At 40.2% G+C, this 14048-nt stretch overlaps 1 protein-coding gene across 13 annotated transcripts in view; it reads left to right on the top strand.

Annotated features, from left to right (window-relative positions):
* The window catches only part of ATP2B2 (ATPase plasma membrane Ca2+ transporting 2), a 308443-nt gene that overhangs the window by 195166 nt on the left and 99229 nt on the right, over nt 1–14048 (top strand). For all 13 annotated transcript variants that reach the window (XM_061357888.1, XM_061357902.1, XM_061357894.1 and 10 more), the window contains 2 exons: nt 10080–10337; nt 11315–11440. In XM_061357888.1, coding sequence (XP_061213872.1) covers nt 10080–10337; nt 11315–11440 — 384 coding nt within the window. The remainder of the gene's footprint in view (nt 1–10079; nt 10338–11314; nt 11441–14048) is intronic.

Raw genomic sequence — 14048 nt, 5'->3', positions numbered from 1 at the left:
TGAGGATAGCGCAGCAGCTTGGGCGGAGGCACAGCCGCCTCCATGTGTGTGCGCTGCTGGGCTGTGCAGGGGGTTGACAGACCTGGCTTTACTGGCACGCTTCTGCTGACTGGTCTGTGGTCTGGGGAGGCTGCAGCATTCGGGCTGCCCAACACCCAGTGGGCATCAGGAGGACTGGGACTGGAACAGAGAGAACAGACAGCAGAGAACCCAGACAGCAAAGCTCTGTTTCACTTTAAGCTCCCAGCCGTTCCTGTATTAGGGGTGTAGCACTGAAGCAAGGACTGGGTATGTAAATCAGAGTGCTCCAATTTTTCCTCCTCCCTGGTCTGGCTGATCCCCAGCCTGTTGACAGCATCCAAAGGTGAGCAAAAAGAGGCAGGATATGAGAAAACCCACTTGAAGGGTTCTCGGAGGTCAGTTAGTCTGTCCCCATACCCAAAAGCATTATTAACAATACTTAAGCCACGCTTGACAGAAATTTATGATACTTACCTTTAAAAGGTTCCAGTGATGGAAATTCAGTGCCTCTCCTAGATAACCTGTTCAAGTGTCCACACAGGGGGTTTCTCCTGGTGTATAACCCAGCTGTCTCCTGTAGGAATTGAAACACATTACCACCTAGATCTGGTTTTCATGGCTATGAAGACCAATTTGTCATAGTATTTCCAGCTGCATTTTCTCTACTTGGAGACAACTTGATTATAAATACCAGTGTATGGCTATTCATGGGAGCTTACCCTGCTTTTTCAATAGGAACTTGAAATTTGAATATCAGTACTGCAGAGGGATACAAATACTGTGCTCAATGTGGTAAAGAGAACCAAAATATTATCTTAAATTTATTTTCCTGCTTTTTAAAACTAAAACCCATCAAAATTCCCCCAAACTGATGAAAACTCCAAAGCTCTGAGAACATCTTTCTTGTCAATAGTTAGCATTAACATCTTATGAAATAAAACAGTGTGAAACACAGGAATACTGTTTTTTTAATTGCAATTAAAAAAAAAATCAGTCCTAATTTAGTAGTTTTAAAATCTCAACTATTTTTCACGTTTGCACAATCTGTTCATGATGTGACACGTTTGAGTTGGATGAGGCGATAGGAGTGCTTTGTGGCGTCAAAGGAGGGGCCAGCTGCTCTGTGTGAGGTCAAACCAGCTGTGGGAGAGCCCAGGGTCTGCACGTGGTTATGGTTCACATCTGTTGTTGGGTTTGAATTAGAATGGAAACCTTTTATCTGGATGAAACTGTTTCAGTACAGCTGACTGGAACAAAGCAGGTATTACCTGTGAGAACACAGAGCTGGTGACAAGGCAGGTGTAGAGCACATGGCTGCTGGTCTTCCTTTTCTGTTTGAGAAAGCAGTAACACTAAAACAGGCCTTTGGGACAAAAACTCAGCATGAAGTGTGTGCACACGTATGTGGAACCAAGCATTGAACTGCGACCTGGGGGAAAGAATCTTAAAATCTCCCCACTTCAGATCTGCCTAGATGTGCAGAGGGTTTGTGTTAAAGCTCAATCAGAAGGAGACTAGAATGAGCCCCCACCCCATAGACTCCACTGCTGGGAATAAAGCACAGACAAGTAAGTGGTTTAACAGCCCACATCTACTGCAGTAGTTAATACTGGGTGTAATGGTACTGAATTATACTACTTGTTAAGTATGTGCATCTGTGTGTGCATGTATATGTGTGTGTTAATATAGATAGGCATATTTTCATGTATCATACATATATGCATATTTTCTACCAGAAAAGCAGCAGTTTAAACAACTGATTCCAGTTAATTTCAGTTACTGTATAAGCAGCTTTGTCTTTTCTCTTTAGGCGATGCTCATCTTGTGTCAGTTAAGTATGCATAAACTTTCAGAATCTTAAAACTAGATGAGGTGAAACCAAAAGCAGTATGCAGAATACAGAGTGTATGTTCTAAATGGAGGTTATCCTAATTACATGCTGCTTTAGCTTGCTTTGGACATATATCCATTCAGAAGTACATCTCGTGTTTGTCCCCACTTAATGTGCTTTGGCTGCTTTTGTGAGAGTGCACAAACAAGATGTGCCTTCAGATGGGAGCTCATCCTTTGGGATGAAACTGAACTGGAAAATAGGGTCCAGAAACACATATCCTTAGAGCATAGATTTGCACTGTGCAACTACTTTTATAGGTTCCCACTATTTGCTAATGTTAATAGAAGTTTTTACTGCTTTCTGCTGCAAGACATTATGCTAGAACATCTAATCTTTTACTGACATGATTTTTTACTGCTTAAAGCTTTATAGAACAAAGTAATGAAGATAAGAAATTTAATGAAAGCAATAAACGCTGCAGTTTATGAGCTGGTTTTGTGGCCGAGGTCTACAAATCTTCCGTATCTTATTCATCCTGGTTTTCTTGTTCTCATGAATATGACTGATAAATGAGGGAGTAACAGCAGCAGAGGACGTGAAGGGGTTTCCAGAACTGGCTCTACAGCACCTTGCTATGGCCTAAGCTCAAAAGAGACTGCTTTAATTTCCTCCTTTTGCAGTATCCTGGCTGTGTGAAGCTCCTCAGCTGCAAAAGTTCTTGATCAGTGGCTTTCAAGCTGTGGCCTGTGGACCTCTGAGAATCCATAAATCAGTTTGAAGGGGCCTGTTAAGGTCAGCAGCCTATTCTTAGTAACCTCTCTCTGCAGGGCTTGTAGGTTGCAAGAAGCTGACAATTACTCTTTAATTGTCTGTATGTATCAAGTGTATCAGTCAGCAATCACAGCTTCATCCTGTGCTCAGTCTGATTCTTTCAGAAGCTCCAATGAAACATCTGTCAAGATTTCCAGGCAAAGTCTTGACCTTTTTTAACACTGTCTTGCAAATTTTGGGTGGGATTTCTGTTAAATGCAGTCTTTCTCTGAAATCATCTTGGTTAGTACATAAAGCGCACAAAGAAAAATTAAAAAGGAAATGTTTTTGGAAGTAAATACTTTTTTTTTGTATTAGGGACCAAAGAGTGATAGAACAGCACGAGCATCCATTGCTCGAGTGTCCATCCGAAAGACCTTCGGTGATCATTCTGCTTCAGGCAGGAAGAGAATAGGCTTTGTTTATTAGGATTTAGCAGAGGAAGCCTAAGTAAGAATGGGAGCTCTCAATCTGATTAGGCATTTAGGAAATATCTGTTGTTCTATGCTAATGTTGAATGTTTTTCTTAGGTCTATTTCAAGTCAAGAGCCTGGTTTGCCACGAAGAATTTATTTCTTTTCATGGGTTTCTGTGTTTTCTGGTGTTATCAGTGATCTGCATTGGAGCTGTAGCTGAGGAAGTGTTCACATCCTCCTCTCCGTCCAGCTGTATTGGGGAAGTGCTGGTATGGTTGGGGATTGCTGCATGAGAAATGGGAGCATTCCTCCTGATTTATAAATTAGCTGTAGCTTTAGCTTTCTGACATGTTTGTAAGGAGTGCCTGGATAATTGCAGCTCTGAATGTACCATTTTTTCCTGATGTTATGTGTTTTTCTTTCTTCAGCTGTGTGTTCAGGACCTAAATGGGCTGTTCCTTTTTACTAAGGCTCTTCTAAGACAACTTTTCTATATGAAATAGTTACAGGCTATACTAACAGATACACACACTTTATAAGCTGTCTCTTTCCTAGAGAGGGTCTTTATTACAGTTACTGCAGCAAGGCCTTCCCACCACAGACAGAGCTCTTCATCTATGGAATATATTATCTTGTATTGGGAACCTTGGATTTTACCCAACGGTCTTTACTTCTCTCAACCCCAAAATAATGAAGGCTATTTCATCATTTAGTCTTTTCTGAACAAGTTTTTACTATCTGTACATGCAGTAAATGCCTGTGAAGCTTTTAAGACCATTTATTATTATGGAGAAACTGGTTTTGATGATGTGTGAAAACACTTGTTTTGCTAATTCATACTGGGTTGCACAGCAAACCTATTCACTGAAAATACATTTAAGTGAATGTAATTGCTCTTTTATGTGTGTTTGGATGAAAATATATTGCGTTGGTTGTTTATAATACTCTATAATGGGTTTTACTGTGTTTTAAAATTCTCACAAATAGCCTATTTCTACGTTATTCAAGGTTGCATTTAAGTCTTATTTAGCTGATAGTCTTTTCTGAAGCTTCTTTATTACAAACTTCTTGATTCTTACCCTCCCACTTTGCCAGCTAGGTATACTGTCTGTCTGTCTGTCTGACTCTCCCCTATTTCCTTTGAACCTATTGCATTTTGAGTGAGATGGAGCAAGTGAGGTTCTGCTCACCCAATAATGATTTGGGGTTTTTGTGTCAGTTGATATTTTGATTGCAATGTGGCAGTCTGGAGTGATAGACCTGGAAATAGCATCCATACCTTTGGTGTCTCTGTAGAAGCAACAAGAAAGAAAACAGAGATTTAAACACTGCTTCTTGGACTCAGCAAGTGAAGCCCAGTCTAGGTATCATGCTCTGCCCAAGAACAGAACTTCTAAAGGAAGTATGGAAATAATCCTATGTGTGTCATGGACTCAGAAAAAAGCAGTTGTATCACTTCTAAAATACAGATGGGATGAAGTGGCACATTACATTTTGCGAGCCAGGCATTTATCCGAAGTAATGGTTTCACTCTGCTCTTGCTTGACAGTATCAAAACTATCAATCCTATACTGTTCACCAGCACAAAATGTGCTTACAGAGCAAATTCATTACTGGATGTCAATGACACAGATAAATGACATCAGTTTAAGACTTGAGCTGGCTTCAGTAACACTGCATTAAGACCTTGTAAAGTGCCAAGTGTGCATATTGTATCATATGGGACCTGCAAACTAAATAATAGTTTCACAGTGTAAAGTGATCTACATCTGCTTTCTACAAACCCGTGTTGGACTGCAAAAAATTGAGTCCCATAGATGCCTTCCCTTCATTAGAGCTGTGTAAGTCATCAACAAACTGGGTTGCTTTTAGATACTGCTCATTAGGTAGATTTCCAGGCTGCCAAGCACGACTCGATTCCCAGCGGGGCCGTGAGGTAATGATGAAACTTTGGGATGAAATATAAAATTTTCTCACATATTTTCCAGGAAGAGGTTCTCCAGAAGTATTAATCCTGTGAGTAAAACTCAGCTAGGACATGGCCTTGCAAGTGCTGTTGAGTAACTGCGCTTGAACCCTCAGCACTAAACACAAAGAGCAGCTTCCAAAGGTCTGATTCTTACATTTGAGAACTGTGTGTTACCTTCTGAGTATGTGGCTGTATTTACCAGGCATTGTTAGATCTGAGCAAGGTACAGTAAATTTATTGTGAATCAGATGTTAAACTTTTCCCTTGCAATCCCTAAGCACAGGAATGGTGGTTAACATTCCTATAGTTGCCTTTCTCTACCTTCTCTGTGGCAACAAAAGGAAACTAAACTGAATATGAAATAGAAACTATAGAAATAGTTTCATGGTCCCATTCCTCTCCATTGCCTCTGGGGGAGGTAGGGCCCTATCCTTCCAGCTACTGATCTTTACAAAATGCCTTCCCTTGGAGGTTCCAGGAAGAATCTTGATCAGCATCTTGCATCTCTTGAAGCTGATTGAGTATTTTAATGACCATTTCTCTGCTCACGAATGTTTGTGATCAGGCTGAAGGACTATGTGAATATATACACGCTTTCAGGGATTACAGGTTTGTTTCCCTGCATGAACATGCAAGGAAATGTCTAAATATTTAATATTGAACTCCAAAGTTGGCAGTTACATAATAATCTACAGGGACACGATGGGTTTTTCTGCTCCCCCCTACGCCAGTCCTTATGTAAGTAACTGATGTATCACAGATAAGGGATTCTAAAATGCTTTTCAAGTAAGTATCCAAAAATCACTTGTAGAGAATGTACAGCCCCTAAACCTGAATCATGTGTGTAGTATAAACATCTCGCACTAGTAAAGCCCTTCTGTGCTTCTGGAGGATGCGATCTGGCTCACTGTAAGTAACTAACAGACGCTGGTCACGGGTGCATGAGTCCTTGGAGACTGTGAGAGAAAGGCAGAGCTCTGCTGTTTTGAGCTCCAGTCATTTCTGCCCCTCTGCAGTCAGCCGTGGCTCTGGGGTGACACTTTGAGCTTTGCCAGCAGCCACTGACCTTGCTGCTTTGTGCCCCAGCCTCTCATGGTGCAGCATCTCACAGAGGGCTTTGGGAAGCAGTTTGGTACTTCAGTATCTTTTGGACTAATTTTGTAGCAAATTATAAGACACAACAAGCAATATGTAAAAATAAATATTGCCGCATCTGTTACAGCTTAAAAAATACTTGTTAAGAAAGTGATTCTATGATATTTATTGTATAATTCGTGGTTATTGTTCTTTTTGCCCTCCAACTGGATATGTTTGATAAAGTAACATCACTTAGAGTGGTAGTAGCAAGAGCCTAACCCTTCTAATGAAAAAGCTGTAACGTTTGAGCTGCGCAGTTTGCTTGAATAGCATCAGTGCTGGAGTTGCAGCTAAGGAAAAATGTCTTTGCAGAAAGTGATTAAATCAGAAGTTGTTATCATGGGAACTGTTGTCTTTCTGATGACAAAACCAGTTTGAGTGACTGAAAAAAAATTACCTCTGGGAGTGTTGGGAGATTTTCCTTGGGAATTTAAATTCCACAAGCTATTCTCAGCTTAAAAATAGCAGTGTGTAGGTTGAGATGAGGAGCTGAGAGGTGTGTGCTGTAGGTTGGGACTTTGTTAAGCATACAGATGTTCACAGGTTTTAAAAACCTTCTTTTTCTGATTTAAAAATTACCACGCTGCAGCTGAAGAGCGTGTGGTTTGTCATTGCAATCATGGTGCTATTCAAAGCAGCTCTAAGGATCTCCTCAGAACTCTTTGAAATCTTAAGCAGAGAGATTCTTTTTACCTGCACAGGGCTTGTCTGCTGCTTTCTGCATTTGCCCGGATTTGGTTGATCTTACAAGAAGTATGTATTGAAATGGTGTCTGTGACCTTGGTAGCAACCTGCTCTTGCATATCTTCCTTTGCTTTCTCACCTTACCTTTTTGGTGCAAGTGTATTCAAGTCTTTTCAGTCATACAGTTCCCTTCCAATATCTTGGGTTTTCTTTCTAAAACCTAATAAATAATTAAAACACTGCTAATGCAGAGTAGGCTTCTCAGGCTGATTTTGAGATGACTGGCAATTAATTAGGTGCATAAATGGGTCTAGCACAGGTCGAGTGCTGGGTGTTCCTTGGGTTCTTGAGCAGGTTTTGTAGCCCATGTTTCTCATTGTGCCCATGTTTCTCATGAGATAGCAGCCCAGGCTGTTGTGACTTCAGGTGGACTGGTTATGTGTGCTGGTTTGAACTACTTTCCTTTTTCTTTTTTTCCTGGATCCTCTTCACCTTTGGATTTGATCTTCCTTTCATCTCCCTTCTATAGAGAACTTGTTCAACAGTCTTTGCTGACCTGTTTCTGGTCAAATTTAAGCTTATGAAATGCTGTTCTCCTTCCACAGGTTTTTGGTAACGTATTTTGCGATGTCTTATGGAAGACACAATCCTAGTAGTCCCTTTTTGTGTTTCCGAATGTCCTTTGCTTTGGCACTGTCAGGTCCCCCCACTCCTCGGGGGCCTCAGCTCACCTTCCTGTTCCTGTGCACATTTGGAATAAGCTAATCCATCTCATGGCTTCCTCTGCTTCCTTGGTGCCAGCGGAGTTCCAGCTCCTTACATTCTCGACTTGCAGTCAAACCTATAATCTCAGTGTCAGATGCAGTGTGCATTTTGTGTCTCACGAGGCTGAGGCTTTGGGGAATGTCACACATAGCATATGCTCATAGCTACAGTAGGAAAGAGTTTCATATTAAAAACTTGTTTACTTCTCTGAAATTGAATTCTCTGACAGATAGGACCTATGTTAAATTTAATTGTAAATTAGCACTTCACAATTGACTGTCTTGGAATAAACCCCAGCACAAATCACGCATGCACATGACAAATTCTTTTGTGCTGCTTTTGTTCTGTGCCTCTCAAGAAAATCTCAGACAGATTCGTTAGTAACATTGGGAAACAAGTACTATCTTGTGAAAGCATAACAGCAATCTTGGACCTTAACATGATTTTTAAAAGCTCATATGAGCTTTCTTAATAAACATTAGATGCTTTAGGCTACGTTTTGCTACTTAGGCATGATATTATTAGGTCTTTTGGGTGTCTTATTTCTATCCTTATTTTCCTCTTACCTGTAAAGTTGATGCTGTGTCACTCTTTATACTACAGTAAGGAGGACAGATAGTGTAAGTGTGTAGTTCAGCGGTATGTGGGGGTTTTCCTATGAACGCATTCAGTTTCTTCCTGTAAATTCTTTTAGGTCTTTCTAGAATTTTTAGAAAATCCTGGGGGACAAAATGGCAGAAGAAAAAGAATTGCACATACTTACACCAATAGAGGTGCAAGTCCCATCCCCTCCACCATCAGAAGGGAATAATCCTGAAACAGCTTTGAAGCAAGAACACAACATAGTGCAAGAACACGGTTCCTGACATATGGGTCACTTCTTGAAGGGCAGGTGGCATTTTAAATCCTGCCTGTCTGAAAATCTCTTTTAAAACTATAATGAAATTGTTCTGAAATCTTACTGTGGTTTAAATGTAGACTCAACCCAACTGAAAGGCAAAGTGTATTCCCAAGAGAAGGGCTCTTCCTAGCAAAGATGCCCTTAGACCACTGACCTATGTGAACCTTTATCCACAGTACAGGGCCCTTACTAACAGAACCATTTTTATTGCACACAAGAAAGAAACAAAGTCACCTTGTTTAAACTTCTTTAAATGGACGTTCAGTATCATCTTTCCTCCTTTGGCTTTAGGTAATTTTGTTACTGTTCTTACGCAAGAGTAATTACTTGGCTGGTTAACGAATTACGGTGGTTATGCTACAGGGAAATCTTTGTGACTTAAAAATAGAAATCAAATTGCTTTTTAATTCCCTCTGGTGACAGGTGACGACTATACCAAAATTAAACTTCAGTCATAGGTGGAAGCAGCGCAGTTGCTAGGGTGCTGAACTACCTGGTACCTGGCAAAGATGGAGAAGTGATGTTGGATGCCTCCCTGGGTCAGTTTGGTGTGAAAAATGAAGAGGTTTCCTTCCTCCCTCGGACCTGGGAGAGGAGGCTGTGCTGTTCAGGCTCAGCCTTTGGTTCTTCTCTCCTGTTTGGTGGGATCTCTGAGCTGTGGGATTCCAGTGTCTGTACTTTGCTGCCCACTGTTATAAACTACCTTTTTCCAGGCGTTACTTCATCAAGAAGGAGAGCTAGATTGGCTTTATTTTGTGAACACTATCTAGGAAATGGTTTACATTTTAGTTGCATATTACTTTGCAATAAATAATTAGCAACGTGTCTAAAGCAGTTCAGAATTAACACTTCAGAATTAATACATAGAACGTACTTTTTTCATATTGGTTTACTTGTGGCAAAAATAACACCCAGTTCTATAAGCACGCCCCACTGTATTTCTCTGTAAGGATGAATGATAAATTAATATTACGCTATTATTTTTACTCGGTGTTCCCTAATACATTTCAGTATCCCATTTAAATACTAATACGCTTAGATCAACTCTGTGTTTTTTAAACAAGTGTTTTTTATAAGTGCATTTAGTTGAAATATTTAGAAATTATATGTAGTAAAAAATATTTCTTACATCTGTTTCAGTTTAATCTCTTATAATAATTTAATGCCATTGCTTTGCATTGATTGATGTTACTCCTTCTTTCTGGAAGTGCTTGATGGACCAGGTGAAGGTGTCAATCCTTCCAATTGGATAACAGAATTGATGCCTTCTTCTGCTTGTTTAGTTTGGGTTTACCAGTGATACCTTGTTCAGCAGGAAAAATGAAAAATCCAAAGTTTCTGTTGATTTCTTTCTCTTTTCCTCAGACATTATTATTTCTACTTTTTCCTCTATTCTGCCATGTTTCATTTAGCAGACAGGACTTCACAAGCAGTCCTGCTTCTTACCCTTGTTGTCATTTCACAGCAAGTTTTTCTTCTTGTGATAAACATGATCAACCCAGTCTTCATGTGACTAAACAATTCTTCATGTTGTCTTTGCAGGATGTGGTACTGCAACAGGAGGAGCTGAAGATGAAGGTGAGGCTGAAGCTGGCTGGATTGAAGGTGCTGCCATCCTACTCTCTGTTATCTGTGTTGTACTTGTCACTGCCTTCAATGACTGGAGCAAGGAGAAGCAGTTTCGTGGGCTTCAAAGTCGTATTGAGCAAGAACAGAAATTTACTGTTGTCCGAGGTGGACAGGTTATCCAGATCCCAGTGGCAGAGATAGTAGTTGGTGACATTGCACAGGTGAAATATGGTAAGTTCTGGCAACTTTCCTGAACTGTATTCTGTTTTCCCTTTCTAGCAGAGCAGACTTATTTCACTGGAAGGGATGTAAAAGAGAATTATGTGGTGTTATTGTTGCCTATGATAAGATAATTTGGCTGTTAGGGTAGAAGGAAGACCTGAGATACTTGCTGTCAAATTACACTAGGCAATTCATATTATTGTTGCAATCTTCACTGCCTATCACTGCCAAGGACAATAACTGTTCATACAAAGGCAGTTCTCTTTCACGGAGGAGGACACTGTTTGGAATGTTTCGTTTCTGTCCTCTTAGTAATAAGAGGAAGTATTTTGAAATGCTCTGTGAAAGGTAATTGTGCCTCTGTGGGTACCCCATTTGGTAGGCTGCTCCAGAGCCATGGATCCTGTAAGTTCCCCCAGATCAGATGCATCTAGTGGATGGATGTTTTATAATTAATCATATGCTCCAGGGAAAGCCCTGGACTCCAGTGCCTTTTGCAGGAGCTCTGTGTTTGGCTGAGATGGTGAATTCCAGCACAGTGCCCATTCTGTCAACCTTCAAGTTTCTCCTGGACTCAGCTAAGGGCTTCCAGAGTGGGGAAGGGGAAAGGGCAACTTGACCTTCATCAGCCACTGTTCATTCCTGTGCAGGCTGATAGAGGAACATGCATGGCATGTTCAAGAGCAGCACTCCCCCTGCCAAATCTCAGTGATTATTACATTCACCATATGTTAAATGGGATGCATTTTGATTCTGGGAGAAGATTAGGCAAAAACTATGTGCAATACAAAAGGCCCTTCCCAACAGGATTGGAGTACTGTGGCCAGCATGAACAGATATGGTAGTAGTTCTTTCACTCCTGCTTTCATTTTACATTTTAATGCAATTGTTGTTAATTATGATGTTATAATGAAAACTATGATGTAATTATAAGAACAACCTTACTAAACCATTCTGGTTTTCCATTACCATTTTCTTACTGAAAGGTGATCTTCTACCTGCCGATGGGATATTTATTCAAGGAAATGATCTTAAAATTGATGAAAGCTCTTTAACTGGAGAGTCAGACCAAGTCCGCAAGTCTGTTGACAAAGACCCAATGCTCCTGTCAGGTAAATCTGCTGGAATTCTTGCTGAGTTCTCTCTTATGCACTGCTTTGTTTCATTTTTCCACACCATCAGTAACTGGTCTTTTGAACACAGACACTGGCCTTCTCTTTGTGATTCACAGGACATGCTATGGAGGTTTGATTGTGTGCAATTATTTCTGATTGCCATGCTTACTTTACAAAGTGAGAAAGAAACGAAGTATCTTCAGAGGAAACAAGCCTTTTAAAGTCTCTTTGAACACTTTGTGTATGTACTAGATACAATAGAGAAAACCCAATGTGCTTAGAAGGAAATGCTAGAGAACTAGAATACTGTGGGCTTAGCTTCTGTGGTAAATTCAAGCTCTTTGTAGTATTTGTATTTTGTAATATAATTCTGTACAGTAAATTGGTTAAATAGAATGTGATTTTTTAATCCTGACAGTTTCTAAATAGGTTGATTGTCAATAGATTCCAGCTAGTATGTCATCACAACCTAATAGCCTGCTAATCTCACAGTCATCATCAATGTGTTATGGCTTGAAACAAGTCATTTTCAAATATCCTTGAGCTTTTTATACATGGAAGGGATTCTCTTTCCTGTCTGGATATACAAGGGGCACCCCAAACAGAACACTGATGTGGTGGTGCAGCAGGTCGACATGCAGCCCTGCAGCATTCCTGCCCCAGCCTGCCTCCCTGAGCAGGAGATTCTCAGGCAACAACTGCCATCACATAATCAGAGCACTGACTATCAGGTTATGAATGTTTATCATGTAACATATGGAATTGTGGGCTGCTAAAACCCTGCCAGCTTTCAGTCAAACATAGCTGCATTAACTTAAGATGGAGAAATTGCTGATGTTACTGGTGGACTGGCCATTGCCATGGACTTCATGTTGCAGAAGACCATGTTAATTCATTTTAACTTTGGCAAGCTGCAAGCGTCTTGCTCCCTGAAATTGTGTAGTGGATTATTGTTTTCAAATGACACAGAAAGTTTCTATCACTTCTGAGACTGAACCAGCAAAACAAATGGCTTTTAGGAAATGGCTTTTTAGGAAAAAAAGTAATTCTTTAGTGTCTTTAAAAATATTCATGGTTTTTTTTATTAAATGTTTTTGCTGCAATGTGCTGCCAAGTGTAGGCCTTTTGCTGTTCATGTTGTAAACCCCTAAATGTTTCCAAGTTATGGATGCTTGAAAATGTGTTTACACCTGTTAAATAGAGGCAAATAAAGCTTAGTGGTGTAGCTGCAAACTCCAAAGGGTGCATTTGTGTGAGGAAAGTAAGAGGAGGAGCTGAGCATTTGCAGCACATGCAGAAATGCTCAGTTGGAGGGGACAGTGCCAGCTGGGGTTTCTGAGGTTTTGGAGTCCTTCTGGCTCCCTGATGTACTGTAAGGGAATTTAAGGGAGTGTTCTGACATCCACAAGTAGTGTATGAAAATACTGACTTATTTTTGTTAGATTTACAGTAATTTGGTTTATCTTCTGGATTAATTTAGGATTCTCTTGGAGATGCTTTCTGGTGTATAAGCAGGGAGGTCTGCAGGGATATTTGGAGGAAGGGCGGCTCACTGGTGCTGTTCCTAACAAAATCAGTAATCCCGTGTTGTCCTTGAAATATTTGTGCTTTTCTTTCTTTTTCATTTCTTTTTTCTTAGCTGGCAGTTGTGCTGTTCTGTAAACATCATAACTGCAACAGGCGGTTTCATTTTAAAGAGGTAGTTTTAATCATGATATTTTCTTATAGAAACTTCTGTCATGAAATATCATTGGCTTCTATCAAAATCCACTGCTGCTGAGTTCTAGAGGTTTTCTGATCATGAGGTTTCCATTGATTCATGTACTCTTACATATTCCTAAAGTGAATCAGATCTTTTTCAATGCCCATAGATTTCCATGATGGCTCTGAAAAACATGAAGGTGTTGCCCTGAAAGGGAGAGAAGGGGAAAGCAGTCAAGTTATGAGAAAAGGTGGTTTTGTGTTGCTTACCAAAAGTCAGATTTCTTTGCTATGAGGAGAGAAATTTGTCTTTACATTTTTATTGCAGAGTTAAATCAAGTGTGTACTCTATTTTTCTCTCTTCCTGTGTAATCTCTGTTGTGATCACAAAGAAGGTGAGGAATTAATGTGACATTTTAACAAGCACTACACTCACCTTTGTTCCATACTTATACTAATGATTTTTTACTCACACTGTGTTAGAAAATCTCTAAACTCTGTTCAGGAGTTGATACTCTATCATGCCAAAAAAAAAAAAAAAAGAAAGACCTTTTTCCATAGATATAGTGCAAAGTCTAATCCCAGTGATGTGAGTGCTGATGTGCCCAGTGGAAGTCATTAGTAGCCCCAGACCTGAGAACTTGTAAAGCACCATGTCTCTCAGGGGTGGGTGTTAGAACTCAGTTTGCCTTGGATCAGTTAGCCCAGATCTGTATTTTTATACAACTTGTCTAAAGAAAAAAACCCTCACCCACATCAATCCCCTGCAAAACCATCAGACAGACCGTAAATTTTCCTCTTATCTTTGTACCTGAAGACATCGTTCAATTATCTCCAGGGAGGTTTTTGGAGTTCAGACAAATGTTGGCAGGATGTTGCTTGCCACTGTTCTCCCTTAATCATC

Source organism: Neopsephotus bourkii, unplaced genomic scaffold (genome assembly GCF_033783945.1).
Source record: "Neopsephotus bourkii isolate Nb327-2 ecotype Australia unplaced genomic scaffold, CSIRO-AGI_Nbou_v1 NB_923, whole genome shotgun sequence".
In the NCBI taxonomy this organism is placed as follows: Eukaryota; Metazoa; Chordata; class Aves; order Psittaciformes; family Psittacidae; genus Neopsephotus; species Neopsephotus bourkii.
This window is presented reverse-complemented; position numbering and strand designations above follow the sequence as displayed.